The sequence below is a fragment of the Myxine glutinosa genome, chromosome 7, assembly GCF_964187855.1.
Source record: "Myxine glutinosa chromosome 7, kmMyxGlut1.1, whole genome shotgun sequence".
NCBI lineage: Eukaryota > Metazoa > Chordata > Myxini > Myxiniformes > Myxinidae > Myxine > Myxine glutinosa.
In genome coordinates, this window is record NC_136267.1 from 118,670,330 (window position 1) to 118,697,763 (window position 27,434).

At 48.0% G+C, this 27,434-nt stretch overlaps 1 protein-coding gene across 6 annotated transcripts in view; it reads left to right on the forward strand.

The window, feature by feature from the left end:
- COASY (Coenzyme A synthase) overlaps positions 1-6,530 on the forward strand; it is a 43,848-nt gene extending 37,318 nt beyond the window's left edge. For all 6 annotated transcript variants that reach the window (XM_068122885.2, XM_068122884.2, XM_078782187.1 and 3 more), the window contains exons 9-10: positions 4,186-4,332; positions 6,118-6,530. In XM_068122885.2, the coding sequence (XP_067978986.2) occupies positions 4,186-4,332; positions 6,118-6,162 (192 nt within the window). In that variant the 3' untranslated portion in view covers positions 6,163-6,530. The remainder of the gene's footprint in view (positions 1-4,185; positions 4,333-6,117) is intronic.
- The last annotated feature ends 20,904 nt before the right edge of the window (positions 6,531-27,434 follow it).

Genomic DNA, 27,434 nt, shown 5'->3' on the forward strand with positions numbered 1-27,434 from the left:
TGTGTGAGAAGTGTTATGATTTATGGGAGTGAGACATGGGTAATGAATGTAGAGCAGCAACGAAGGCTGGAAAGGGTGGAAATGCGAATGGTTCGATGGATGTGCAGAGTATCGTTGAGAGAGAGGAAGACAAATCATGAATTGCAAAAGATGATGGGAATAGAGCCTGTGATGGATGCTGTGAAGAGAAACAGGTTGAGATGGTTTGGTCATGTGTTGAGGAAGGATGAAAGCGACTGGTTGAGAAGAGTGATGGAAATGAATGTAGAAGGAAGTAGAGGACATGGAAGACTGAGAAAGACTTGGCCAAAGGTGTTGGAAGAAGAAATGCGGGCAAGGGGGTTAACAAGGGGAGATGCAGAAAATAGGGCAAAATGGAGAAGATTGTCATGGGGTGCGCCAGGCGAACCCCCGCTCTCGCAGGGAAAATTGCCTTAAAATGCCTGTTGTTGTTGTTGTATACGAGTATAATACAAGGTTTTTCCCTTTCAATGAAGCAGTTTCTTGGCTAGGGTTGACATCCTGTAGGGTACAGGAATGTGTTAGTTGTTCAGTGTGCCAGGGATACCTCGCCGACTCTTCATGAAGGATACCGTGGGGTCTTTACTGTCCAGTGTCCACCGACTAATGCTAGCAGGTGAGGACACACATTGTCCATCTGAGGGATGGTGCACGCGTTGCTGAATCTCCCACTCTGAAAAACACTGGGACGACAGTTTACAGCTGGGTCGGGATTCAAACCCAGGCTCGATGGCTCTGAGGCGACTGTGCATATACCCCTAAGCTGTCCTACCTGGACTTGTAAATTTGTTGCTATTTTTGTTGTATAAATGAATGGACAGTTGTATAAAAGTCTTTGAAATATGACTGCAAATCATTAGAGTGAATATGAGTTGAAAGAATTTGGACTTGAATTGACATGCAATGACTCCACCTCGGCTATGCTGTATTGTGCAAAGATGAGAGTAAACCATGCGGAGTTGTATCAGCAGCCATTTTATCGCCAGGTCACTGACATTGTAGTCAGACTGGCATAGTAAATCAATATTCAAGTCCAAAATTTCCTCTCAAAGGGGGAGAGACCTGCCAGTGGGAAGTGAACACGTGTTTAATAAAAAGATCCACTCGATGTTAGTAGTTTACAATGAGTAAGCCATTACATACGCTTTACCAATTGTAAGCTTTTCAGGGATAATGGTGCAGGTGGAAGGATAAGGCACTTTGTCTCACGATGATTCCCTATCACATTTTAAATTATATGATTTCAAGGGGTGTAAGGATGACAGAATGAAACACATACCAAAGGCCATTGTTGGCAATGTTTCTTCTACAGCAGTAAATTGGCAAAACAGCACGTGATATAAACAGGTTATCGTAAAACCACCCCAGCACAGAAGTGATGTTGGAAGAAGCTGTTCTGTAAAATAACCTGCAGAGAACAGACATTAGGAGCATTGTGCACAGCTGGAGCAAGACAGCTGACGATGGAACCACAGCCGACATCCAGCACAACAGATTGGTCAGTGTGAACCTCTGGGCGACATCAGTATTTGCTGCAAAAGTTGTTACCAATTGGGGAACCTGTCACACATCCACCCAGTTTCGGCATCCATTACACCATGACGATTTTTTCATAATTGTAGCCGGGAAAGCAGATAAAGTTGATATGCAACTTCTGCTTAGTTAGTTAGTGGTGCAGTGCCAAATTTTGAGGTGCCGGAGCACAACAAAAATGTCGGCCGTGATGTCACCAGATATCGACCATCACATCAAGTTATTTTTTAACAGGACATTAACCATTTGAGTCCCAAAGACGAGTGAGAAATGAAATACGGCATGCACATTTTACCATGATAAACAAAAGCTTAACACTTACACCCATTTCATCTCACAAATAAGAATCCTCTTTTTAAGAAAAAGTCAGATCAGTTCGTCTCTAACCACCGTTTTTTGACAAAACTATGTATTTTACGAAATAAAGAGGTAAAAAAAATAAAAATTGATTTGGTCCCATGTGGTAAGGGCTGGCAGGATGGTCTAAACTAAAGGTATGTACACTCGCCTCTAAGCTGTCTAGCCTGGGATTGAATCCTGACCCAGCTATAAACTGCCATCATGGCGTGTCGCAGACAGGGTGATCCATCAATGTGTGTGCCGTCACTCACATGGATGTTAGGCTGCGTGTCCTGTCTCCCAGAATTATTATTTAGTTGTTGCTGTTGTCTTTCACATTAGTTGGTGTCTTTCTTGGACTTGATGAAAAAAAGATAAAGTTTCATCACTGTCCCACCCACACATCACCTGGTTGTAGGCATCCAAACTTTTACATGCCTTCGTGCCTTCCAGGTGTAAATACTTTTTGTAAACATAAAATAATTCCTCAAATCTGGATATAAAATGGGTGGAAAGTTCGTCTCATTTCTGGACCTTGTTGTATGCGGCAGCTCATACGGTTCCGTGTTGCCTATAACTTGCATTGTTCTAATTTTTTTTTTTTTTTTTTTTGTATACAAGATCGAGGCTCGTGAAAGAGCTAACATTAATCACACAGAAAGACAAACTGACACATAAAACATATAACATGGGGAGCGGTAGACAAGATGGAGCGAGAGGGGAGGAACACAAACACAACATCTGAGAGCAGGGACATCAAGAGATCTGTGGGAGGGAGAGGGCTTTAGGGGAGGGGGGGAGGCATGGGAAGGGGGGGGGGGGGTGGGAGAGGTATAAAACATATGGACACTGCTGGGACTTCCAGGAAAGAAGTTGGAATTTCAAACAAGGTGGATCTGGGGGGAATTAGTGGGGGTAGAAAAGATCAAGGTTTTGGATGGGGAAAGATAAGAGATGGTGGTGAACAGCTGTTTTAAAGACCTGGAGGGAGGAGTGGGATTGAAGGGAGTGTGGGAGTTTGTTCCAGAGGCGGGAGAAAAGAGGAATGAAAGAGTGAAGGTGAGCAGAGAGCCGAGATTTCGGCAGTTTAACCATCAGAGGGTTGCTGGCAGATCTTGTGCGACCTGTAGGAATATTTGGGGGACAAAGCACAGAGAGAGCTGGGGGAGCAAGGCCGGAGAGGAGTCGGTAGAAGACAGAAAGACCACCTTACCTGTCTGCGGTGAGTGAGTGAAAGGCCCTCGGAGATAGCTTCATCACGGGAGATTCCAATGATTCTGAAAAATATTGTTCTTTAATAAATAATATTGTATATAATAAAATAAAATAAATAATAAATAAATAATAAAAATAAATTTATATAAATTAAAAATAAATTAAATTTATATTTATAAAAATAAATAATAAAATAAATATAATATTGTTCTTTAGACAAAGTGTCCAACGTATTGACATATCTAAGCTTCGGGACAAGCTGTGATCCGATTTATTTGGCCATGACAAAGCACAGAGCACAATAACTCAACCGATCGTGAACGTGAACGTGGGTGTTTTTTTTTTGTTTGTTTTTTACTTTTTCTTTTAACTGTTGCAGAACTAAGCTCCGCCTCGGACGGATAGAGGTGCCGGAGCAACGCTCCGGTGTGCTCCAGCACCACTACACCCCTGGTTACAGTCCATAAAAGACAAACACCCAATGATAAATGCATTGTCAGTTGATACACTGCTAATCATTATTGTCCGCCTCCAAACTTTAAGAAGCCTTTGCAGCAATGTAGCCCTTGGGCAGGGAATCAATCCATGGACACAATTCTGGCTCACCGATCATCAATGTGGAGTGGAGCCCTCCTCCCCTCCCCCTCACACTCCAAGACTTGAGCTGGCAACTCAACTTGCTGCAAAGGAAAAGGCAAATGAATCCATGTGTCACACCAGCACTTGCTGCAAACGTCCTGACCCACTTACTGCAAAAGGCACCCTCTGCTCTTTGTCGTGAATCACTCTTCAATAATAGAGAATTGTTGATTAAACTTTTTGAACAATAAATATATTTAACATTACACTCATATATGAGGAATGTTCAAAAGGTCTGGAAAGGAGTTAGTCGTCCAAGCAATACCAAAGTTTAAAATTTAGATAAATTATACATAATGAGTCAGGAAACCTTTTCGTATTTTTACTGAAAATTATTTTTGATTGAAAAAATCCTCTCCACTGTTATTGAGGTTTCTGGTGATCATATGCTTTTATGTAAAAAAAAAAAGTCACAAATTTGGTTGTTTCTTTCTTTAGGCTTTGCGTCGCATCCAAAATAGGGATGGTCTTTCTCAGGAGAAAGCAAGGAATAGACTAGCCAGTCAATGGACCAACAGTCAGCGTGTTCAGCAAGCCAATGTGGTACTGTGCACCGAGTGGGATCCTGAAGTTACGCAACAACAGGTATGTAGTCAAATATATTTACAGTCTGTCTTAATAAAGAATAAAATTTCCTTTTGCTTCCTTACCATTTTTTATTTGCTAATAGTTCCAGCAATGGCCACTCGAGCACACAAACTTCATTACTCCCAAAGGGGAAAATGATAGCAACACTTTGTGCATCCTCTTCAAACTTGGCACGCTACGTGGATGAAACCCAAATATGTTTGGGCATGCGAGCCATTTGCTCAAACTTCTGGCTGGCTCTGTGCAGGAATAATTATGTTAATGCTGCATCTCTGCCTCATAGAATGCTGACATCATGTCCCAAAATCACATCCACACAAGAGTGAGGGGCATGGCATAACAATTGATCATTTCTTCATAAAAGTAAAATTTAATAAGATCATAGTCTGGGTTGGGCTAGCGGCTAGGGTGCCGGCTTAGGATCCTAGGATCCTGGGTTCGAATCCCGGTCGATCGCTGAATTAACGCCAGGGGGGTTGACTCAGCCTGTCATCCTTCCGAGGTCGGCTAATTGAGTACCAGTTCACTGGTAATTCCCTGTTTGTCGTTAAAGGCGGCAAAAAGGGTTGGCGTCAGGAAGGGCATCCGGCCGTAAAACATTGCTTCAAAAAGGGGACCAAAAAACAACAACAACCACGGTTCCCGAAAAAGGCCAACCCCCGCTTTGCGGGGGAAAATGGCCTCTGAAGGTGGTTATTATTTTTTATATATAGTTTGGGTTGCATTAGGTGATAAAGAGGGTCTTACGAGGCTTGAGGGTCTTGAGGATCTAAAGGGTCTTAGGGCCCAAAGTTTCAAAAGTACTAAAATGATGTAAAGGACCGTCTCCTCTTTGCCGCCTCCCCACTCCCACTCCAACTCTCTGTCCTCCCCTCCCCTTTATTTCTCATTCTTCAAAGCAAGAGGGCATTAATGACATTAAGAGGTTAACATTAAATTAAATATTGGTTAAGATAAAATTAAGAGGTTGAAATTAAATGAGGAAACATTAATGACGCCCTATAATCTATATCATGATGGATTACATTTGGATAAACATAGATTACATTTTGAGTTAATTAGCTAATTATATCTAACCACCTGGAACCGCCTTTAGCGGCCATTTTTCCCCGCAGAGCAGGGGTTGGCCTTTTTTGGGCACCATGGTCCCCTTTTGAAGCAATGTTTTATGGCCGGATACCCTTCCTGCCACCAACCCTGTTTGTCGCCTCTTGCAATACACAGGGAATTACCAGTGAACTGGTACTCAATTTACCGCCCTCGGAGGGATGACAGGCTGAGTCAACCCCCCTGGTGTTAATTCAGCGATCGACCGGGATTCAAACCCAGGATCCCAAGCCGGCACCCTAACCGCTAAGCCAACACCAGGCTTCTTCTAACCACCTGGATAGAATTTTAAAAGGTCTCCATTAGTTTTTTTGTGCATCGACGGCATGAATAGTTATGTCTGTTTCAAAACGATCTGTTGAGCCACCTCGGATGAGTAGGAAAAAAACAAAAATGTTAGTGGGACCATTGTGGACTGATTGACTGAAGGACTTCATTTTGGCCTCCATAGCTGTTCACAAGCTCGTCTAGTTCGTCGAAGACGAGCTAAAAATGGATTACTGTTCCTCTGTTCCTGAATTTTCATTTTGACATTCTGCTGAGGAATCGATGCTTTTTTTGAATGCAACAATCAGCTCACATTTGAATATTCAATCTAGTGAGGTCTATTCAAACTTTTTTGTGATTTATCATTTTGTGAATGATCTCGTTTTTTGTGTTTCCTTTGTTGTTTAGGTTGAAAAAGCTTGGAACCTCTTGCGAAGAAGGATGGATCAGTGAACGTCATCATATACATTCTCGTTTAGGAGCCACTTTCAAAAAGTCTTGCAATTGTTCCAAGATCAACACATCATATTACATATTACACTTTCTTGTTGAATGTGATTTATAGATGCTCTCCAATTGTTCATCTGCTCTCCAATTCATGATACTCTCCAATATTAGTCCCTTGATCATCTGCTCTCTTCTGCCCTTGTCCTTCTACCTTCTTTCTTTCCTTCTCACCCATCATCTAACTTCCTGCCATTTGTTTGCCCTCAAACTTCTGTCATCCAGATCTTTTACATGAGCCTCCAACCATGTTGGGAAAAATAACAAAAGTAGAGTTTTTTTAATATATACTGTATAAAGAAATCTTCTCAACATGATCCAGCTTTTGTACAGGGTGTCTCAAAATAGATGGAACCCATTAACATGATAATAATTTATTACTCAGACAAGAAACTCCAAAAAAGATTACATTTCCTGGAAGATGATATGGTCCGAGAGCTAGGTGGATTTTATTTGACATGGAAACTACAAAAGCTTTGTCATGCTGGTGTGGTACAGGTAGCTTACCTGACCCCAGAAAGCCAATTCTTAAGTGCAGCTAGCGGTGGGTGGGGTAGGGGGCGCCACTCAAAGTACCCCCCAGATTGGTTTTATTTGACATAGAGACTACAAGACCAACTCATATGCCAAGTGGTAGGGTGATCTCCACTGACTACAAATCTGCAACTTAAGAAGAAAATTTCTGGTGGGGAGGTCACTTAAGAACAACATTAATTAGTGCTAATTAGGCCTTTGTTTGACATATAAGCTACAAAACTTAAATCACATACAACATGTAGAGAATGGTCCCCTCATCAATAAACAACAACTTAAGAACAGAATATGTGGTGGTAAGGTCACTTAAGAAGAGGTCAAAGGTCACAGAATAGGGGTTTCCAGCTCTTAATTACTGTTTGATTACAACATGCCACATGATACACACATGGCGTTGTCAATGAAACCTATATCAGTGGAGCCTGAAGTGAGATACATGAGAAGCAGAAATTTTTCCAATCTTACCACTTCCTTTGATTTCAATCAGCGAAAACATTTTAAAATGTACCTATTTGGCCCCCATGGCTATTTACACTGTTATTTGACATGTAAGCTACAAAACTGAAACCACATGGAAAATGTAGAGTACGGTCCCCTAATCAACGAGCACCACCTTAAGAATAAAATTTGTGCTTGGGAGGTCACTTAAGAACAGGTCAAAAATGCCAATTTTGACTGAATGACCTTTGAACTAGTTTTATTTGACATGTAAGCTACAAAACTGAAACCAGATTCAAAATGTATAGAGAATGGCCCCCTCATCAATAAACAACAAGTTAAGAAAAAAAATTGTGGTGCGGAGGTCACTTAAGAACAGGGCATTTAACCCTCTCAATCTGATTGGAAAGTTAAATGGCAACTACTGTACACTGTACATCGATAACACCTGGATAATTAAGTAGGCCTAAAACTCGAGCACAAAACACTCCTGCACAAGAACCAAACACTGAATGCATCCTTCGACGAATTCCTAGTGTTTAGAATGTTAGAAAACGTATTGGAAACTGTTTGCAGTGCCTTGTCCTCCTGTAAGTGTAACATACATTGTATCTGAGATTTGAAATTAAGAGTTACTGTTCGTCAACTTCATCGGATTGCAAAATGTCCTCATCAGAAGAGCAGGGTTCAAAGTTGTCATTATCCTCGGCATCAGTTTCAGTTTCTCCTTCATCAGGAACAAGAGATCCAGGTATCTGTGGTCCATCAAACCATATGACGTCGTAGGCTTGCCCTTGAACCTCCCAGCCATTTTCTGCAGTTGGCTGTTGACATATCATCTTTTTGTTGGCATCCGCCCACATTTTGGCAACAAATGATGCACGCTTGATTTGCTGGGAGACCTCGGCTTCACACGGTGGTATCATGGTTGCATCGATGCTCCGAAGGTTCTCAAGAGGATTCTTCGCTGTGGCCTTTGGTGCATATGTCTTCTGAAACACTTTATAGCGGTGTGCATTGAGTGAAAGTGCTTGAATTGGCTTGGCTCCATACATTCTTGCAGTGAAAGACATGATTACTTCCACTGAATCCAATCCCAAGTTGTCCGTTGCCATCTCTGCAAATGCGTCTTGAGCATCCTTATAACCCTCAAGAATTTTGAAGGGACGTTTCTTTCCTTTTTTGAAGAAGGCAGATGTGTAATCTGATCCCGTAAATGCATGGAAGCCAGCTAGTGCTTGACAGAGTGGGGTTTCCAAGACTTTGCTAATTGCAGTGATGTCTATGAATTGCCTGTCATTCCTTCCCGATGTCCCAACATCCATCCAAATATGTGCTTTGAACTGCCTGCAGTGATACAGCAGAATGACGGCGACATCTGTATCTGATGCCCTGACTGCTATGTTCTTCGCATTTTCCTTGTCAATGTGACTAACATGAGTGCAGATCAAGGTGTCAGCTTCTTCATGATTGGTTTTCAAGGTGTCTACTTCTTCCTTCATGACTTTCCCATCTTTCACGTGGAAAAGGTAGCATGCTCCAAGTGGTGTTGGAGAGAGATACACAAGTCGTCCTTGAATTATGTCTGCATATTGCTGGGCCTCCCATTCCATTGCCAGGAATTTTGGTAGCTGCTCTTTGAATGATCTTGACTTTAGACAATCCAAGATATTTCTCGGGCGGTGCTGTTCAGGTCCAGATATGGCGTATTCTTTCTTGTCTGTGTCATCCAGACCTCTTCTTGCTCTTTCACAGTCTTTTATTGATAGGACTGGATGTGCGTCAAAGATGAGATGCACTCTTCCACGGGAGAGAGCGGTGACTTGTCTTAAAATGCCGGCTGCCAAGGCTCCATACGTTCCTGGAATGTGGGGTGGAAGAACATGTAGCAGGAACATACCATCAACCACATAGGCATCAACTGAGCTTGGTGTGACAGAGGGAACTTTGCTCTCTAACAGCTCCAGAAGGCCACTCTTTTCTGTCTTGACCATACTGTCTACATTTCTGTCTGTGCTGCACATGGACAGTGGAACCGGTGTCAGTGGATATGAAAAGATATGTTTCAAATCAAGTTTTCTCTGATAAGCAATGACAACCAGGCGTCCCATAAGGTCACGAGTGCACACAAGTGATGCAACACGTTTGTCTCTGTCACGCTTATTTACTGTGCCATTTTCCGTGAAGGTTCTGAGCTTCTCCCTTTTGATTGGCCGTTCAAACCGATTTGGATCTTCAATGCAGGCATCAACAAATTCGTTGTATCTGGCTTGTCCTTTCTCCCGGATGGCCAGCAAACATGTCTTGATGGAATCTGTCGCTGCCTTACCAGTGCTGATGTTGTACAGCCTATCCGATATTTCAGTGTACTTAAATGGATTGCATGAGTCTTTTATCTGGTTTACAACCTTATGCAAATCGCTTGTGTCCCTTCTGATGCGGGCTGGGCGGAGTTCAGCTGTGATGTCTTCCGTTTGAGATAGTCCGGTCATTGCTAATGCCCTTGATATAATTGCTGCTCTGGTGGACTTGGTTAACATCCAGCGAAGACGTGCACTGAAGTTGTTTGTCATGGATGATATACCAGTCCGTCTGGATGCAGAATCGGCATTTACTGTCTGTTCCAGTATAAGATCTACTGGGCATCTACTGAATGCCTTGTCAGTCCTTTTAACCATAAAGACACCGTTTTCCATGATAGAACGAAGTCCTGGGTGAGTACTGTCCATGTTTACCAAGTCCAACTGAAACTTCGTGAGCCACCGTGAGTAATTGACATGGTTTGTGGCGAAGAACAAGTGTATGATTGGTGTTAGTGCATGAGTGAACAGGTCCACGTCGTTTGTTCGAATTGCTCGCTCCAGAAGGTGTAAGTCGTGGATAAAGTCGATGTAAATCATCCAGAATTGGGCAGTTGGTCCATGTGTCCCTGATCGGGTTTGGACAGCATACTCCTTGTATGACATGACACATCTTGTGAACGCAGAAGATGATTCTATTTGTGTCCATGTCTCTTCATCCTGTTTTGTTTGTAACCTTGAAAGTAAATCTTCAACTTCATCATTGCCTTCAAATGTCTCAAGGAATGCTTGGAAGTGTATCAGTTCAAATGCCAAGGCCAGTATCGGGTGCAACCGTTTGCATCTGTTGAAGTGCTTGCCACTCAGAAAACCATTCAGGGATCCAGCAGCTAGGACATCTGCGTCTCGCAGCATTTTTGGGCCACCAGATGCATCGATCAGTTTCCCTAGGGCTTTAAAGAAAGCCATTTCTATGTGGAATGGACCAAGCATGATGAAGACCTTGTCGAACCTGGGCGACTCGGTAACCTGAATCTGCATGGCAGGTTTGGCAGCATTGAGGTCATAGGTTACAACACCATACTGCTGACCGCACTCTTGCGCACAATTCTGTGTGGTGATTAGGGTATCCTGTATAACATCAAGCGACGTTATCGGCTTGTTCAAGTTTTTCATATACAAGACATTTTGTTCTGGAGTTGTGTCTGGGCATATCAAAGCATTGAATCCTACCCACATGGGAATGTTAGCCATCTGCAAGGCATGACATATCATCCATGCAAGGTCCTTGTCTGGAGCTAGCTTCCGATTAGCAGGCTGGTTGTCAACATCGGTGGTTTCATAATCAAATGTGCCCATTCGGGGTTTTTTACGGTATGGCTCAAGGGGCTGTTCCCGAACATGCAGTTTTCTCTTTCTTGATACTTTTTCTGGCTGTGATGTTGTTGGCGCAACTTGATTAACGGGTCTGCTTGTCCCTACCACATCTTTATTTTGATACAAGATACCCATTGTATCGTGAAGAGTGTCGGCTCCTGACAATGTCTCAGACAGTTCATCAAAATTGTCGAACGCCAAACCAAACACCTGATCAAGAAGGGTTCCCTCCAGACAGGTCTGCTCCGTACTCTGAATGGCATCTCCTAAGGATGTCTCCAGTGTCTCAATGGTGTGGTAATTGACAACATGGCCAAATCTGTTCAACATTTCAATCAGCTTCCTGCTACCAGTCATAGACTTGATTGCCATTCTGAGAATTATCTGTTTGGCTGCTTTTACTTTCCCCCTTTGAGTAACGAATAAGGCATCCTGGCTTGAGGACAAGGCTCGACGTTTGAGTTTTGGAGTGTACAAGTTTTGATTGGGGCCCCCGTACAAGACCTGAAAGAAATCTATCAACATATCTGGGACAGTAACTTCACCCTCATACAGGTTTTGCAGAGTGGGAGGTTCAGGAATGTTCGATTGAACCTTTCCACCATCCCGTCAGATTGTGGCCGCAAGGGCGTGGTCCTGGTTTTCCGAATTGACAGGAGTCTGCACACATATTTTAGCAATTGACTTTCAAAATTTCGACCCTGATCGGTGTGCAGCTCCTGTGGAATCCCGTGCCGACATACAAATCCTTCTACGAAGGCCTGTGCTACCACCCCTGCTTCTTGGTTGGGGAGGGCATAGGCCTCCGGCCACTTGGTGAAATAGTCCATTACAACGAGGATATACTTATTACCTTGGCGGGTGCGGGGCAGCGGTCCTAGAATATCCATAGCCACCCGCTCAAGGGGGGCCCCCACCTGATGTAATTGGAGGGGGGCCCTCATCCTCCGTGTTGGTCCCTTTTTGGCAGAACAGGCGTTGCATCTCCGACACCAGTCCTGTATGTCGCGCCCCATATTCACCCAATAGAACCTCCGGCGGACCCGAGATATTGTCTTTGTCCTGCCCAAATGGCCGCCGGAGCGGGTACCATGCACCTGTTGCAATATGACGTTCTTGAATTTGTCAGGGACTATCACCAGCCAGGAAGTTCTATCAGAGGGAACCTCCACCCACTTGCGATACAAGATGTTGCCTTTCAACTCCAGGGTCTGCCACTGAGCCCAATACGCCTTTGTTTGCGCCCCGAGGGGGGTGACCTCTTCCCCCTTTGGTCTTTGCCCCAATTTGACCCATTGGAACACCGGCCCCAGAACAGGATCCTCCTGCTGGGCCGTGCTCCAAGCCAACTCTCCAAATTCCTCGTCCGCGTTTAGTGGCAAAATTGGCCCTCTCACCCGGGTTGCCCGGACGACGAGAATCGGGGCAGAATCGCCCAATTGCTCCCTCTCCTCGTGTCTCGCACAAAATTTGCAGTTTTCCCCCAGACAAGGACGCCGAGAGAGTGCGTCCGCATTACCATGGGCCTTCCCGGCCCTATGGGCCACATCAAAATCGTACTGCTGCAACTTTTCCAACCACCTTGCAATTTGGCCCTCCGGTTCCTTGAACCGAAGGAGCCATTGCAAGGAGGAATGGTCAGTTCTAACCAAAAATTTCCGCCCGTACAGGTACGGGTGGAAATGGTTCATGGCAGCCAGCATAGCCAATAACTCTTTGCGAGTGACGCAATAATTTCGCTCGGGCCTACTTAAGGCCCGACTATAGTAACCAATCACTCCCTCCACGCCCTCCTGTGTCTGAGACAAAACTGCGCCCAATCCTTCTTGGCTCGCATCCGTGTCCAGGGTAAATGCCCCGTTGCTAGTGGGGTAAGCTAGAAGGGGTGCGTATGTTAGACACCCCTTCAATTTTTGGAAGGCCTCGTGGCACTCCCGTGTCCAATTAAATCGCGTCCCCTTCTCCGTAAGCCTGTGGAGGGGACGGGCCAACTCCGCAAATTTCGCCACAAAGCGCCGGTAGTAGGAGCAGAGTCCCAAAAATCCCCGCACCTCCTTGATGGTATGTGGTGCGGGCCACTCCTCTACCGCTTTAATTTTGTCTGGGTCCGTTTTTACCCCCTCGCGGCCGATCACGTGACCTAGATAGGCCACCTCTCTTGCAAACAAAGTGCACTTACTCGGGTTCAGCTTCAACCCTGCCTGTCTGAGGCACCCAAACACCTGGTCCAAATTAGCTACTGCCTGGGGGAACGTTTTGGCATGTACTAGGACGTCATCCAGGTACACCAGGCATGATTGCCATGGCATGCCGCCTAGTACATGTTCCATCAATCTCTCAAAGGTGGCGGAGGCGTTACACAAACCAAACGGCATCACAGTAAACTGATACAGTCCCTTACCTGTGGAAAATGCCGTTTTCTCCTTCCCTGCCCTATCCATCTCCACCTGCCAATACCCACTCTTGAGGTCCAAAGTTGAGAACCAATTTGAGCCCGCAACGGCCTCGAGGGTGTCATCAATCCTTGGCAGGGGATATGAGTCCTTGAGTGTCACGTTGTTTAGCTGGCGATAGTCCACGCAGAACCGCGTGGTCCCATCCTTCTTTTTGACCAGCACAACAGGTGACATCCAAGGACTTCCCGAGGGCTCGATCACACCTGCGTCGAGCATTTTTTCAACCTGCTCGTCAGCTTCCGCCCTCTTGCTCCAAGGGAGCCGTCGGGCGGCCTGACGAATAGGCCGGGCCTCACCGGTGTGGATCTGATGTTTCACCAGGCCCGTACGTCCAATATCCTCGGTGGACAAGGAGAAGAGGTCCAAATGGGACCCAACCAGTTTGTGTAAGGCCTCCCTCTGGGTACCTCCCAACTCTACACTACTACGATTTACCATCTCGCAAATGGGATCGGGCCAATTCCTAGAACTTATTGAAGGCTCCCCCTGGGGCCGGCTTGGCTGGACGTTCTCGCCCCTCACTGACGCGACTTCTCTAACTGGGGTGCAGCCAGCTACCTTCGTGCCCCTCACTATAGTGCGTGGTTCTGTGCTAATATTAATTACTCGGACGGCCACCACCGGCCCGTCCGTTTTTACAAGGGTACGGCCCACGATTAAACCAGGTATGGATAGCGCTGCCACCGGTTCGACCAGGCCGCAGGATTCCTGCCATGTCGGGCGAGCTGACCATCGGGCCGGCACTATGGCCTCGGCCCCCGGAGGGATGGTCACGGCCTCAGGAGCCTCCAGCTCCACCCTCTCGGCCGTGCTCACCCCCTCCAATGGTAGCTCTTCCACTCCCCATCGCAGGATCCCCCGACTCAAGTCGATTTTACAACCGCTGGCAGTCAACAAATCCAACCCTATTAAGCATGGGTCGCACACCTCCGCCACCCAAACCTCTATCTCTTGCTTTACCGATCCCAACTTGAGGGTCACAAAACCACGCCCTATGATCGGAGCCGTTGCCCCGGTAGCCAACTGCAAACTATGATTTTCCAGACGCTGGATTTTACCCCAGCCGTCTGCACTCGAATTAAGGACCACGTGGCTGATGATCGTGGCGCTGGCTCCCGTGTCCACCACGGCGTCTACCCCCACGCCGGCAATTTTGCACCGAATTGTCAAACTACCCGTCCCAATTCGGCCACAATGAATGACCTGTCGCGTCAACGAGGGCTTCTCCCCATCCCCTACTGCCGAACACCGCCCTGCATGCCCGGCACGTTCTAGTTTCCCAGGCCCTGGCGGGGGGGTGTCTGAGGTCGGCTAGGCCGATCTATACGGGGCGGAGTTGAGGGCATCGGTTGGCGGGAAACGTCCCGGCGCGGAGCTCGACACTCCCATGCACGGTGACCCATCCGAGCACAATTATAGCACCTCACCTGGTAAGGTGCTTGCCTCCGGTATTCCAAATTCCCCCCCTGTATGTCCGAATTGGGGTACTCTGTCGGGGACTACCGGGTGCCACCGCTGGGGCCGCCTGCCATGGTCCAGGTCCCGCCAGGCGCCGATCCACTAACCTCTGGACCATGCTCTCCAGGTCAGGGCCCCCGTCGGGGGCGGGCCCCCTTGGGGGGCCGCCCCCCATCACGGGCCCCATCTGACGCACCGCCACTGCGTGGCGCTCGCCTCCCCGGGCCAGGGGCCTCGCTGCTTCCCAACGGGCTGCAGCGTCGGCCGCCTGACTCATGGTCTGCGGGCGCCACATGGCGAGCTGTTGCCGGAGCTCCAGATCCGGAAGGGCCTGAATAAAGTGATCCAGCGCCAGGCTTTCCTGGGAACTCGCTGCCATGTCCGCGTGTGCAATCCCGACCGCGCGGCGAATATCGTGAGCAAGTTCCCCGATGGTCTCCTGGGGCTTGCGTTTTCGCTGCGCAAGTTGGGCTTTAACAAGCTCGCTTTGCTGTTCAATGCCGAACCGATTAATTAATGCCGCACGGAGAGCTGGCAGGGGAGAGCACCCGGTGGTAAAGCCGTCAGCACCTCCGCCGCCACACCGCGCAGTGCCCCCACCAGGTGTACTCCACCTTCGTCCGGATTCCAACCGTTGCCTTTACACACGTACTCAAACTGCGCCAGGTACGCCCTCAAATCACTCTTGCCGTCATACGGCGCGAGTGGGACCTTGTGGGCGCCCGAAGGTCGGACCCCGCGCGTCACTCCTTGCGGGATCAACGCGGGACCAACCCGTTCGGGCTCCCACAGTACGCTATTCCCGGGGGGCTCCCGCGCGTCCCCCGTCCCTCCAAACACTACCCCTCCTGGTGTCGATGCCTGGGTCGCCCCTCCGCAACCCGCTACCCACGCCATACCCCCACATCCTTGCTCACCAGCACCCCCCTCACTCCCCATAGCCACACCTCCTTGCACACCTCCCCTGTCCATCCACTCCGGACCAGTCATACATCTTACCATTGGTCCCTCACGAACACCCGGGTCTACACCACCCCCCAAGCCGACTGAATCTCCCCTCACATCATATACATTGCCACTCACCTCCGTACCTCGTCGTCGCACCTCCTCTGCCACCTGCAAACTTTTTATTTGGTTAGTGAGCACCTCATCATGATTTGAACACAGACCTTGTACATATTCCATGACTTCCTCCTTTATCTCCCTCTTGGTTTCCCTCCGTCTCTTCTTAATTTCACTCACCCCCTCTTCCACCTCCTCTAATTTTTCCTTTACCTCCTTCATCTCCCGGTGCGCCCCCTCTATCTCTTCCTCTAACGCCACCTTAACCGTTTCTATGTGCGTCCTCACCTCTCGGTCCTTCGTCTCCATTACTTCTGTCACCTCCTCCAACTTCTTCGTCAACCCCTCATGTACCATCTGACATTCCTTTTGTGTTGCTATTAATTCGTTTTTAATGTCCTTTTGTGTCGCTTTTAAACCCCCGATGATTGCAGTGTTCTTTTCCACTTGGTCCGCTAGTTCCCTTTGTCCGACTGTCAGCTGTTCTACTCCCTTCGTCAGACCCTCTATGCCCCCCTGTAACCTAGCCGTATTATTCCTCACCTCTTTCTCCATACGCTTCTCACCTCGCTTTACCTCCTCGCGTAGCCCCGAAACCTCCTCACTCACACCTCGTCGTATTTCCTCCATCTCTTTTGTAGATGCCACCCTCATCTGTCCCAATTCATCCCTCTGAGCATCCAGTTTACTTTCTAACCCGATTTGCACCTCCTCTATCTGGTTCCCCATTCGTTTGATTTCCCGGGCAGATTGTTCCCCTATTTCCCGCAATTTGTCCTCCATCCTATTTTCTAACCCCATTAACCCATTTTTCACCTCTTTTATCCCGTTGTCTAACTCCTCACCGGTACCCCTCGCTTCGTCCCTCATTACCCCCATTTGGCCCTCCAATCGCTCACCCTGAGCATCCATCCGGTTCCCCATTACCCCCATTTGCCCCATAATTCTGCTTTCCATTTTTTCACTATCAGCCCTCCTTCTGTTTTCCATTTGTTCCATACTGTCGTTTTTTTTCTGCATTTCCACCATGAATTGGGCCATGAAGGCTTGTATTTGGGCCACGCTCATTGGTTCCGCGACCGTGGCCCCCTCAACCACGTGCGCGAGAGCGCCATTTTGTGCGTCTGAAACCTCCGCAACCACATTGCCATTTTTCTCCTCCTCCCTTTCCTCCACATACATTTCCCCGAGGTCCTGGGTCGATTCCACCCTGTCTATCTCTCCCACCGACATCCGATCGCCTTGATTGTCCATGGCGCGATCTCAAAATTCGGGTTTTATAAAACAAAATAAATTTCGGCAGCTTGTAATTTTGAGCGCGTTAAGCGCGCTTCGGGTCCGATCTCACTCCTCGACACCAATTGTTACAGTACTAACACAATTGGTGTCCAAAATTTGGGCTAAATAAATTTAGTCCCAGGTCCGAATTCAACTCCTGACAACCAATTGTTACAGACGCGGTTTAGATGTTATTTTACCGAGCGGTTGGTATTACCGCGTCCGAACAGTTACTCCCCGATTAGAACCCGATTCCACCCGACGTTGACCAGATCGCACCGCAGATATTCAATCGGGAAACCTCTAAAGCGACCGAAAGAGAAGGAAAAGAGAAGAAGACAGAGTACGGAGGAAGAACAGATTTATTATACACACACAAGCAAAATGGAAGAGCGACCAAAATTATTTACAAGCAATGGATGGAGAAAGCAGTCACACAGTGCATCGTTAGCTTATTCTATTCGATTTACTTAACCCCAAGACAACGATTAGGACAGACGACGTTCACACTTACACGGGGGATATTGCAGGCAGGTAGGGCTTGAGGTGGATTGCTGGAGAGGGAGGCAGGGTCGGAGGCCGCAGCTCTCAATTCCTCGCGGTTTTTGGCGGGAAAACCCTCCGTCGCGTATCCGCTGCCGATGCTCTAGACGTCACACGCTGGCTCGGTCACACCTGCTCCTCTCCTTCTGGTGGAGCCGTCTCCCGCCTTTCAGCGCGTCTCTCCTTAGCTGGTTTCCTTTCCGAGTACCTCTCCTCTTTGGCTTGGAGCGTTTCGCATCTCACCGCTCCTCTTGGTGTCGCCTCTTCGCTCATCTCCCAGGTCATCTGGTGAAGCAGTCCCTTACAGTCGCTTTTATCACTCGGGGCGGAATCAAGCCGCCGGCTGCGAGGGCACGCCTACCGGGTCGCTAACCGCGGTGCTGGTTGGCCAAGTGGGGTTGGCTCACTCCTCCCCTCTATGACGAGGTGGAGACACGCCTTTCTTCTCCGAGATTAGCACATGGGCAATGGCGGCTTGCGGGATTGAACACCACTCGCACCCCTTTTGAAAGGAACTTTGGAGAGCGGAGATGTTTGTGGAAATTGAAAGGGCCTACGCTTATTTCGTTTGATACAATGCAGAGTCTAGTGGGAAACACATATTTAGCCTACATGGAATAAGGAAATACACTATTTAAAAAGATATATCGTGGCCTGCGTGTAAGTTTCATGGAATTAACTAGGAGGACGGCTGCGACCATTATTTACATTACCAGGGTGTTACACATAACAAAACCATACTTTTTACATTCGTTACACATCCTCCAAAATTGTTACACTTCTCAAAAAAACCGTTACACTTCTCAAATTCGTTACACTTCTCAAAACCGTTACAATATATATATGTATATATATATATATATATATATGTATATATATATATATTGTGAGAAACCACCGGTGAAACCACCTGTTCTCACCCAGATTTGGTGCCCCGCCCACCGCGTGACGTGGCCTCCTTGGAGCCTCACGCGATCGGGAGGCGATTCGGCACGTGATTGGTGGAGAGTCCAGAGAGGCGGTCGCCATCTTATGCAACGGACGCGACTCGAAGGCCCCGAGTGGGAAATAGATAAAGGGATTTCCCTGAATCTTCACGACAGCCGCGTTGGGCTGATCGTTTACCGTTCTGTATTTTACGAGTGAGTAACTCCGGAAGAGAACGAGTGATTCCCGGATCTCGTGGATTGGAACCGTGAGTCAGATATTGCCTGCGTCGTGTTGGAGCTGCTGGCCGACCGTTCCTGCAGGCCTTGTGCGGTGTATTCCACTCTGTTACCCTCCGAGTCCCGGAGATCGTCGATTGGAACCGCGAGTGATCTTGCCTGCGTCCTGTTTGGAGCTTCTGGGGCCGACAGTTCCTGCAGGCCTTGTGCGGTGTATTCCACTCTGTTACCCTCCGAGTCCCGGAGATCGTCGATTGGAACCGCGAGTGATCTTGCCTGCGTCCTGTTTGGAGCTTCGGGGGCCGACAGTTCCTGCAGGCTTTGTGCAGTGTATTACATTCGGTTACCATTTATGGTTTTTGTGATCGAGCCAATAAAGCATCGTGCCTTACCCCTAGAAGGCCGATTAAAACACAATTGTGTTTATTGAGTTCTCTCTGTCCACTCCGTGGACTACTTGAAGCCCGGACATTAACGTCCGTATTCCGTGCTGGGAACCATTTCACAGTCGGGATCGCGACAAATGGGGGCCCGTCCGGGATCTTTCAAGTGAGAGACATTCGAATTGAGACGGGAATTCGGCATCTGCATCTTCTCTGCATCTTCTCACCAGCGGACGCCGTCTTGGAGGAACTTTCTCGCCGTAGGACGCTGTCTTGGGTGGTGCTTCACTGCAGAATAAGTGAGCCTCGGATCCCTCCAAACAACCGACAAAAAAAAAAAAAAAAAAAAAAAAACGTGAGTATTTGTACGTGGTATTTTTCTCATTGGCAATTTGATGTGCGGGTGATATTGTGTAGTTCGTGTCGTATTTCCCCAACAGAGCGTTGTGTTTGAGCGTTGTGTTTTGTGCCTTGTCTTATGATAACTCGTAGCCAAGCTATGTCGACCAGAGAAGTGAGAGTTCAACCTGATCATGTTGACAGTCACGTGGGTGGCGATGTGAGCGACGCAAGCAGCCTTGACCCGGTCACTCAACCCGAGATGTTAGGAAGCGATTCCATCATGACTAAATGCATGCGTTCGCCCTTCTGGACCGGGCTGACTCCGGTTCAACAACTTGACATGTATAACAGGGAGAATGACAGGGCAGAGGCAGAGCGTGCTGCGGCAGCAGAGAGAGAGCATGCGGCAGCAGAGAGAGAGCATGCGGCAGCAGAGAGAGAGCGTGAGAGAGAGAGAGAGAGCGTGCGGCAGCAGCAGAGGGAGAGCGTGCAGCAGCAGAGAGAGCGCATGCGGCAGCAGAGACAGCAGCAGAGAGAGAGCGTGAGAGAGAGAGAGAGCGGGCGGCAGCAGCAGAAGCTGAACGCGTCAGAGAGCATGAGTTGCGAATGTTGACTGAACGACCGCGGGCAGAGGGGTCTGCTGCAAGAGTCCCGGAAACTGTTCATGTTCGTTTGCCGGACTGGACGGGAGACACGAAGCCAGAAGCGTATCTGGAGATGGCGGAGAAGTTGTTGGCTGCCGGTGGCATTGATGAGAGCTTGTGGGTCGGCCATCTTGTGAGCCATCTATCTGAGAAGGCGAGGGAGGTATATGCGAGGATGGCAACCGAGGACGCAAACAAATACAGGGCATTGAAGGCCGAGATTTTGAACGCCTATGCGGTGTCCGCATGTATTTATAGGAGAAATTTTTTCAGCTGGACTCGTGAGTCCAGTCAAACCTATGAGGAACATTCGCGGGCCTTGTTGGAACAGCTGCAGAGATGGTTCAAGGGGAGCAAGGTTGAGTTACCTCAAGCGGTTGCGGAACTCCTGGTGCGTTACCGTATCGATCAACAGCTTCCGCCTGACTTAGCATTGTTTCTTGTCGACAAAGACACTGTTTCCTTGGCAGACTGCGTCAACCTTATTGATAAACATGTTTTGGCGTGCAAAATGCTGCAAGTCACGCAGTCGCGTCGTAAGACGGAGGAGTCTGCGATCAAGACCGCCCCCCGTCTGCCCGGCGGCTGGATCGAGGGGAGGGGTTCTCCGATGCCCTCCACTGGTGGCGGTCGCGAGCCGCAGACCAGGGCAGGGCCCTGGTGCGATTTCTGCAAACGCGTGGGGCACGGTGAAAACCGCTGCTTCTCTAATCCCGCTAGTCCGGCCTACCGAGGCAACCCTCCTGTTAAGTCGGAGGGAGATCAGTGGAGCTCATCCGCCGGGCCCTCGCACACGACGGTGGCATCGGTGACCGAGGTCACTGCCACCGAGGCTAATTCCATTCATCCACTGTACCAGGATTATTCAGGGACAGCCTTAGTGGGTGGCCCTGATTCGATGCTGAAGTTTGAGGCCCAATACCTTCGGGATACTGGGGCGACACGGTGTGTTCTCCGGGCGGGGGTAGTTCCGGCCTCTCAGATGCGTTATACCGGCGAGTATACCCTCCTTCGGGGCATTGACCGGGTTCTTGGCCGGTATCCCCTTGCCCTCCTCGAGGTCCGGAGTGACATTTTTAAGGGTCCAGTGACCTGTGTGGTGGTACCCTACTACCCGATACCCGGGGTCTCCTTGCTGATTGGCAATGATGCCATGGCCAGGGAGGAGTCATTGACTCTGACCTGTGGGGGGGTCACTAGATCCCAGAGTAAACAGGCGGAGAGAGTGGCGGAGTCAGACATATCTTCACTCTGGCCCGAGGAGCCTAGCGCCTCGACTCCAGTTCCCGACGGTGACGTTGCGTCAGCTGAAGTCCACCCGAGCCTCCCGTCAAGCCACCCTCAGGTGCCGTGCTCCTCAGGGACCGCTCCCGCCATGTCGCGATTCAGCAGGAACGCTAATGCTAAGGTATATGTGGGAAACCTGGGCAATGGAGCAGCGAAAGCCGAGCTAGGGAGGGTCTTCGAACATTACGGACCACTCCGCAACGTATGGGTTGCTCGAAACCCACCTGGATTTGCAGTTGTTGAGTTTGAAGAGCCACGAGATGCTGAAGATTCGGTCAGAGCCCTTGATGGAAGGTTAATTTGCGGATCGCGTGTGTGCGTCGAGATGTCGAATGGCATGTCGCGGCGGCCTCGTTTCAGACGCCCTTTGGTCCGCAGGCCTTTCGACCCGAACGATCGATGTTACCAGTGCGGTGAAAGGGGTCATTACGCATATGACTGTTGTTCTCGACACCGGAGGAGTACCCGCCGCTCTAGGTCTCGGCCCGTTTCCTTCCTGTCAACGCTTCCCCCAACTTGAGTTTGGCCCCCTTGCCTCTCTATTGTGCTTTGTGTGAAGTGTAACTCTTGTAGGGTAGATATTAATGTGGTGTATGGTGTTAAAATTTGTGTGTGAAAAAAAAAAAAAACCAAACTGGTTCATTGTTAACCTGTTAATGCCTATTAATTGCCTGTGCGTTAATAATTGCGTTATTGTTGCGCTATTGCGTTGCGTGTATTGTTGCGTTGTTGCGTTATTGTTGTTAATAAGTGTTAATAATTGTTAATTGCGTTAATTGCCTGTTAGCGATTACCGCCATCATCTTGCCATGTGATTTGCACCTACTACAAATACTGGTTTTAAAAACGCCGTCTATTCGACGGGGTTTTTACTTAGGGGGGGAGGACTGTGAGAAACCACCGGTGAAACCACCTGTTCTCACCCAGATTTGGTGCCCCGCCCACCGCGTGACGTGGCCTCCTTGGAGCCTCACGCGATCGGGAGGCGATTCGGCACGTGATTGGTGGAGAGTCCAGAGAGGCGGTCGCCATCTTATGCAACGGACGCGACTCGAAGGCCCCGAGTGGGAAATAGATAAAGGGATTTCCCTGAATCTTCACGACAGCCGCGTTGGGCTGATCGTTTACCGTTCTGTATTTTACGAGTGAGTAACTCCGGAAGAGAACGAGTGATTCCCGGATCTCGTGGATTGGAACCGTGAGTCAGATATTGCCTGCGTCGTGTTGGAGCTGCTGGCCGACCGTTCCTGCAGGCCTTGTGCGGTGTATTCCACTCTGTTACCCTCCGAGTCCCGGAGATCGTCGATTGGAACCGCGAGTGATCTTGCCTGCGTCCTGTTTGGAGCTTCTGGGGCCGACAGTTCCTGCAGGCCTTGTGCGGTGTATTCCACTCTGTTACCCTCCGAGTCCCGGAGATCGTCGATTGGAACCGCGAGTGATCTTGCCTGCGTCCTGTTTGGAGCTTCGGGGGCCGACAGTTCCTGCAGGCTTTGTGCAGTGTATTACATTCGGTTACCATTTATGGTTTTTGTGATCGAGCCAATAAAGCATCGTGCCTTACCCCTAGAAGGCCGATTAAAACACAATTGTGTTTATTGAGTTCTCTCTGTCCACTCCGTGGACTACTTGAAGCCCGGACATTAACGTCCGTATTCCGTGCTGGGAACCATTTCACAGCCGGGATCGCGACAATATATATATGTATATATATATATATATATATATATATATATATATATATATATATATATATATATATATGCATGTGGGGCTTGAGCCCCTCCCCCTTTGTGCTCTCTTACTGTTTGACTAATTACCAAGTATAACCAATGTTGTTCTGTTTTGCGAATTGTTATATGCAAGTATGACCAATAATGTTTTGTTGTGGTTACTTGCAGTATTCTCTTAATACTTTTTATACTTTTATTCCTTTCTTATCCTTTGAAAGCTTGTTAAAACCTTATAAGGAGATATATGCTTTGTACTCTGTGGAAATCCAACTATTCCCCCTTTGCTCATGGCCTCGGTCGCAACTGTAATCTTTCTAGCCTTCCAGTGAGGCTTTTGCCAATCCCCTTCCTGTTGGCACATTTATGACTGTTCACTCCCTCTATACTTTCCCAACCAAAGGACTTATGTTACATTACTTTGTTGTTTGTAAATGCCTTATAAGGATTATATATTTTGTGTGACTTTATGCCTCGATGATGGCATGTTCTCTTTTCATGTCGAAATCCAGCTTGTGTCCTCATTTCCCATACTATGGTCTCGGCAGCAGCTGTTATACTCCCCCTCTCCTCCAAGGATCTCAATATTCTCTCTGTTGACAGATTCATGGCTGTCCACTCCTTATTTCCTTGTTCTTTCCCTTCAAGCCTCAATGATTGTCCCTTCAAGCTTCAATGATTATATGATATCAAAAGGCAACCCTTGCCTGGCCTCGAACTCCCTTAAACTAACTGAACAACAGGAGGGGACTAAGGTGGGGGCCATGTGAGTCCACCCTTTGTCTCCTGTCCTGATGTTAAACCACACCTCTATATTTCATATATATAATGAAGCCCTGACCGAACCTTTGGAGAGCATTATGTTGTAGAATTGGTCATCTGTGAGCTTCTGTTCTGACATCTTGCTTTCCACAAGCTTGTGTATAACGAGTTCTAATAAATATCAGTTGTTCCTTCTCTCAGTCTTGAGTTTAAGTCTCTGAGTCTCGAGTCCTAAGTCTCCAACCCGTCATATATATATATATATATATATATATATATCTGTGCAGTGTCTGTGTTGTCCTGTGTTGTCACGTGTTGTCACTGAACTACTCCCTCAAACTTTTGTGAAATCTGACCAAACTTCTGGTATGCACCTATCTCTCCTGTCGGTATGTCCTAAGGGTATGACAAAACAGCAACTCAGGTTCAGTCATTTATCTATACTAGGACGTGCCCGTACGTGGGTGCCCGTTCGTAAAAACATTCCAAACCGCGTGGCAGTAACGACCACAGAACCCCCCCCCCCTCTATTTACATGAAATGGTTTGGTCCATTCGCAAAGCCAAAGCGAACGACCACAGAACCCCCCCCCCCCCCCCCCTCTATTTACATGAATGGTTTGGTCCATTCGCAAAGCCAAAGCGAACGGCGAACGGCTAAATCGCCATAGCTCGGTAACTACTTCTCCGATTAATTTCAAACCTTGAAAAGGCACATCCTCGGGTCCCCAGCAATATACCTGGCAAGTTTCAAGTATATCGGACCGGTAGTTGTCGAGAAACAGCGGTGACAGACAAACACACAGACATTCACACAGAGATTACTGGAATTATAGATAGATATCTACATATCTGGGCAGTGTCTGTCGTCACTGAACTACTCCGTGAAACTTTTGTTTCCGTGGTTATGAAGTGTTTTTAATAACGTGGTGGTGGTTTTGAATCACGTGGGGGTGAGGTATTTTGAATTATGTGGTGGTGAGGTGTTTTTAAATCACGTGGTGGTGAGGGGTTTTGAATTACGTGATGGTGAGGTGTTTTGAATTACTTGGTGGTGAGGTGTTTTGAATAAGTTGGTGATGAGGTGTTTTGAATTAGTTGGTGGTGAGGTTTTTAAAATTACGTGGTGGTGAGATGTTTTGGATTACGTGGTGGTGAGGTATTTTGGATTACGTGGTGGTGAGGTGTTTTAAATTACATGGGGGTGAGATGTTTTGGATTACGTGGTGGTGAGGTGTTTTGAATTACGTGGTGGTGTGTTTTGAATTAGGTGGGGTGAGGTGTTTTGAATTAGGTGGGGTGAGGTGTTTTAAATTAGGTGGGGTGAGGTGTTTTGAATTATGTGGTGGTGAGGTGTTTTGAATTATGTGGTGGTGAGGGGTAATCGTCCCAAACTTCCAGTCTGCACCTACCCCTCCTGTATGTATGTGTTGAGGGGTTCTTTTTTTGAATTTTATATATTTTTTCAACCTAAATCTTCAACCTAAATTGCCTATAAAAATGTAATATCACAAACACAACAAATACATTTGTGCAAAATAATTGTTTGTATTATGATTGGTGTAAATTATGACAACACAACAACTCAGGTCCAGTCATTATCCTCAGCTAAAATAAGCCCGTTCCTCAGTAACGACGCGTGGTGCAGCGAGCCGAGCCAAGCTAGTATATGTATATATGTTCCCTTCAAAGTAGACTGTCGATGATTTCAATGGTTTTCAGAAGAAAAAAAAATTGCGTTTGGGTTCCCATTTATACACCCTATGGTGTCTTTGGCATTGTGTAAGTGAATAATCAGCAGAACCCTGAACAAATCACAAAGTTCTGTAAAAAAAAACATACCTGCAATCATCAGGACTGGCCAGCCTGCTTTGTGAAAGACTTTTTTTTTTTTTTTTTTGGATACATAATCGAGGCTCGTTAAAGAGCTAACATTTATCACACAAACAAATCAAACAGACAAACAAACAAAGTATATAAAAAGGGGAGCGGTAGACAAGATGGGGAGAGAAGGGGACGCACATAGACACACCATTTGAGAGCAGGGACATCGGGAATGTGTGGGAGGGAGAGGGCTTGGGGGGGAGGCGGCGTGGGAAGGGGGGGGGTGCGAGAAGTATAAACACAAGGACACTGCAAGGACTTCCAGGAAAGAAGTTGGTATTTCAAAAAAGTGGATTTGGGGTGAAATTAGTGGGGGTAGAAAAGATGAAGGTTTTGGATGAGGGAAGATAGATGGTGGTGAACAGCTGTTTTAAAGACCTGGAGGGAGGAGTGGGATTGAAGAGAGTGAGGGAGTTTGTTCCAGAGGCGGGAGAAAAGAGGAATGAAGGAGTGAAGGTGAGCAGAGAGTCTTGATTTTGGCAGTTTGACCATAAGAGGGTTGCAGGCAGATCTTATGCGACCTGTAGGAATATTTGGGGGACAGAGCCCAGAGAGAGCTGGGGGGCAAGGCCAGAGAGGAGTCGGTAGAAGACGGAAAGACCACCAACCTGCCTGCGGTGAGTGAGTGAAAGGCCCTCGAAGTTAGCTTCATCGCGGGAGATTCCAATGATTCTGAACGCTTTGGTTTCAACAGCGTGAAGACGAGCTAGTTGTGAGGCAGGAGCACCGGCCCAGAGGGGAGAGCAGTATTCTATTGAGCTGCGGATGAAAGCCTTGTATGTGGTGAGGAGCTCAGGTGTGCCAAGGAAGGGCTTCGCACAACGGAGGATGCCCAGTTGGCGACTGGCTTTGGAGGCCAGATTTGAAATGTGGTTTTCCCAGGAAAAGACTTGGTCCACTTTGTGGCTTTTAAGTACCTTTCGAACCAGCGGCTGAAGGAGAGAGGACATTAATATATTGTTGCGGATATGGGATTTGCATCCATCCATATCCGCTTGTAAATATTCCCCTATTTCCTCAATACTTCCCAACTATCCCCAATCCCCCATTCCCTAGTCCCATTTTCTGTAAACAACACTCTGTAGACCCGAACCTCCCCCTATTTCCCCCCATTAAATGTCGCATCCAGGTCCACCGCATCTCACGTAGACAACTATAGGACATCTTGCTAGTTATTCTTAGTCTATGTCAGTTAAGGATTCGTTTCCATTAATTCTGACCCTTCGTTGCACCAGAATGTGATTGTATGGCACCGTTAGGAAGTTTAGGACCTCCCAATACCTCCCCGCAGCTCTTCCTCACGGTTCAGCAACAACAACAACAACAACAACAGCAGCGGCGGGCGCGGGGAGTGCGCGTCCTCACTCCGGCTTGGTTGGTAGGGGGTGTTGGGAGGGCACCAGGCCTTTCCAACGAGCCGCCATCGAACATGTGCTCGACGGGGTTACCAAATAGGGGCTCCCTGTCAGCTCCTCGTCAAGGGCGGAGCCCGGTAACCCCCGCACCCAATAGAAGCGGCGGACCGGTCCCACCTGGGGCGGAGCCAACCAGCCGAGGGCGTGTCACTCCCCGCTGAGCATG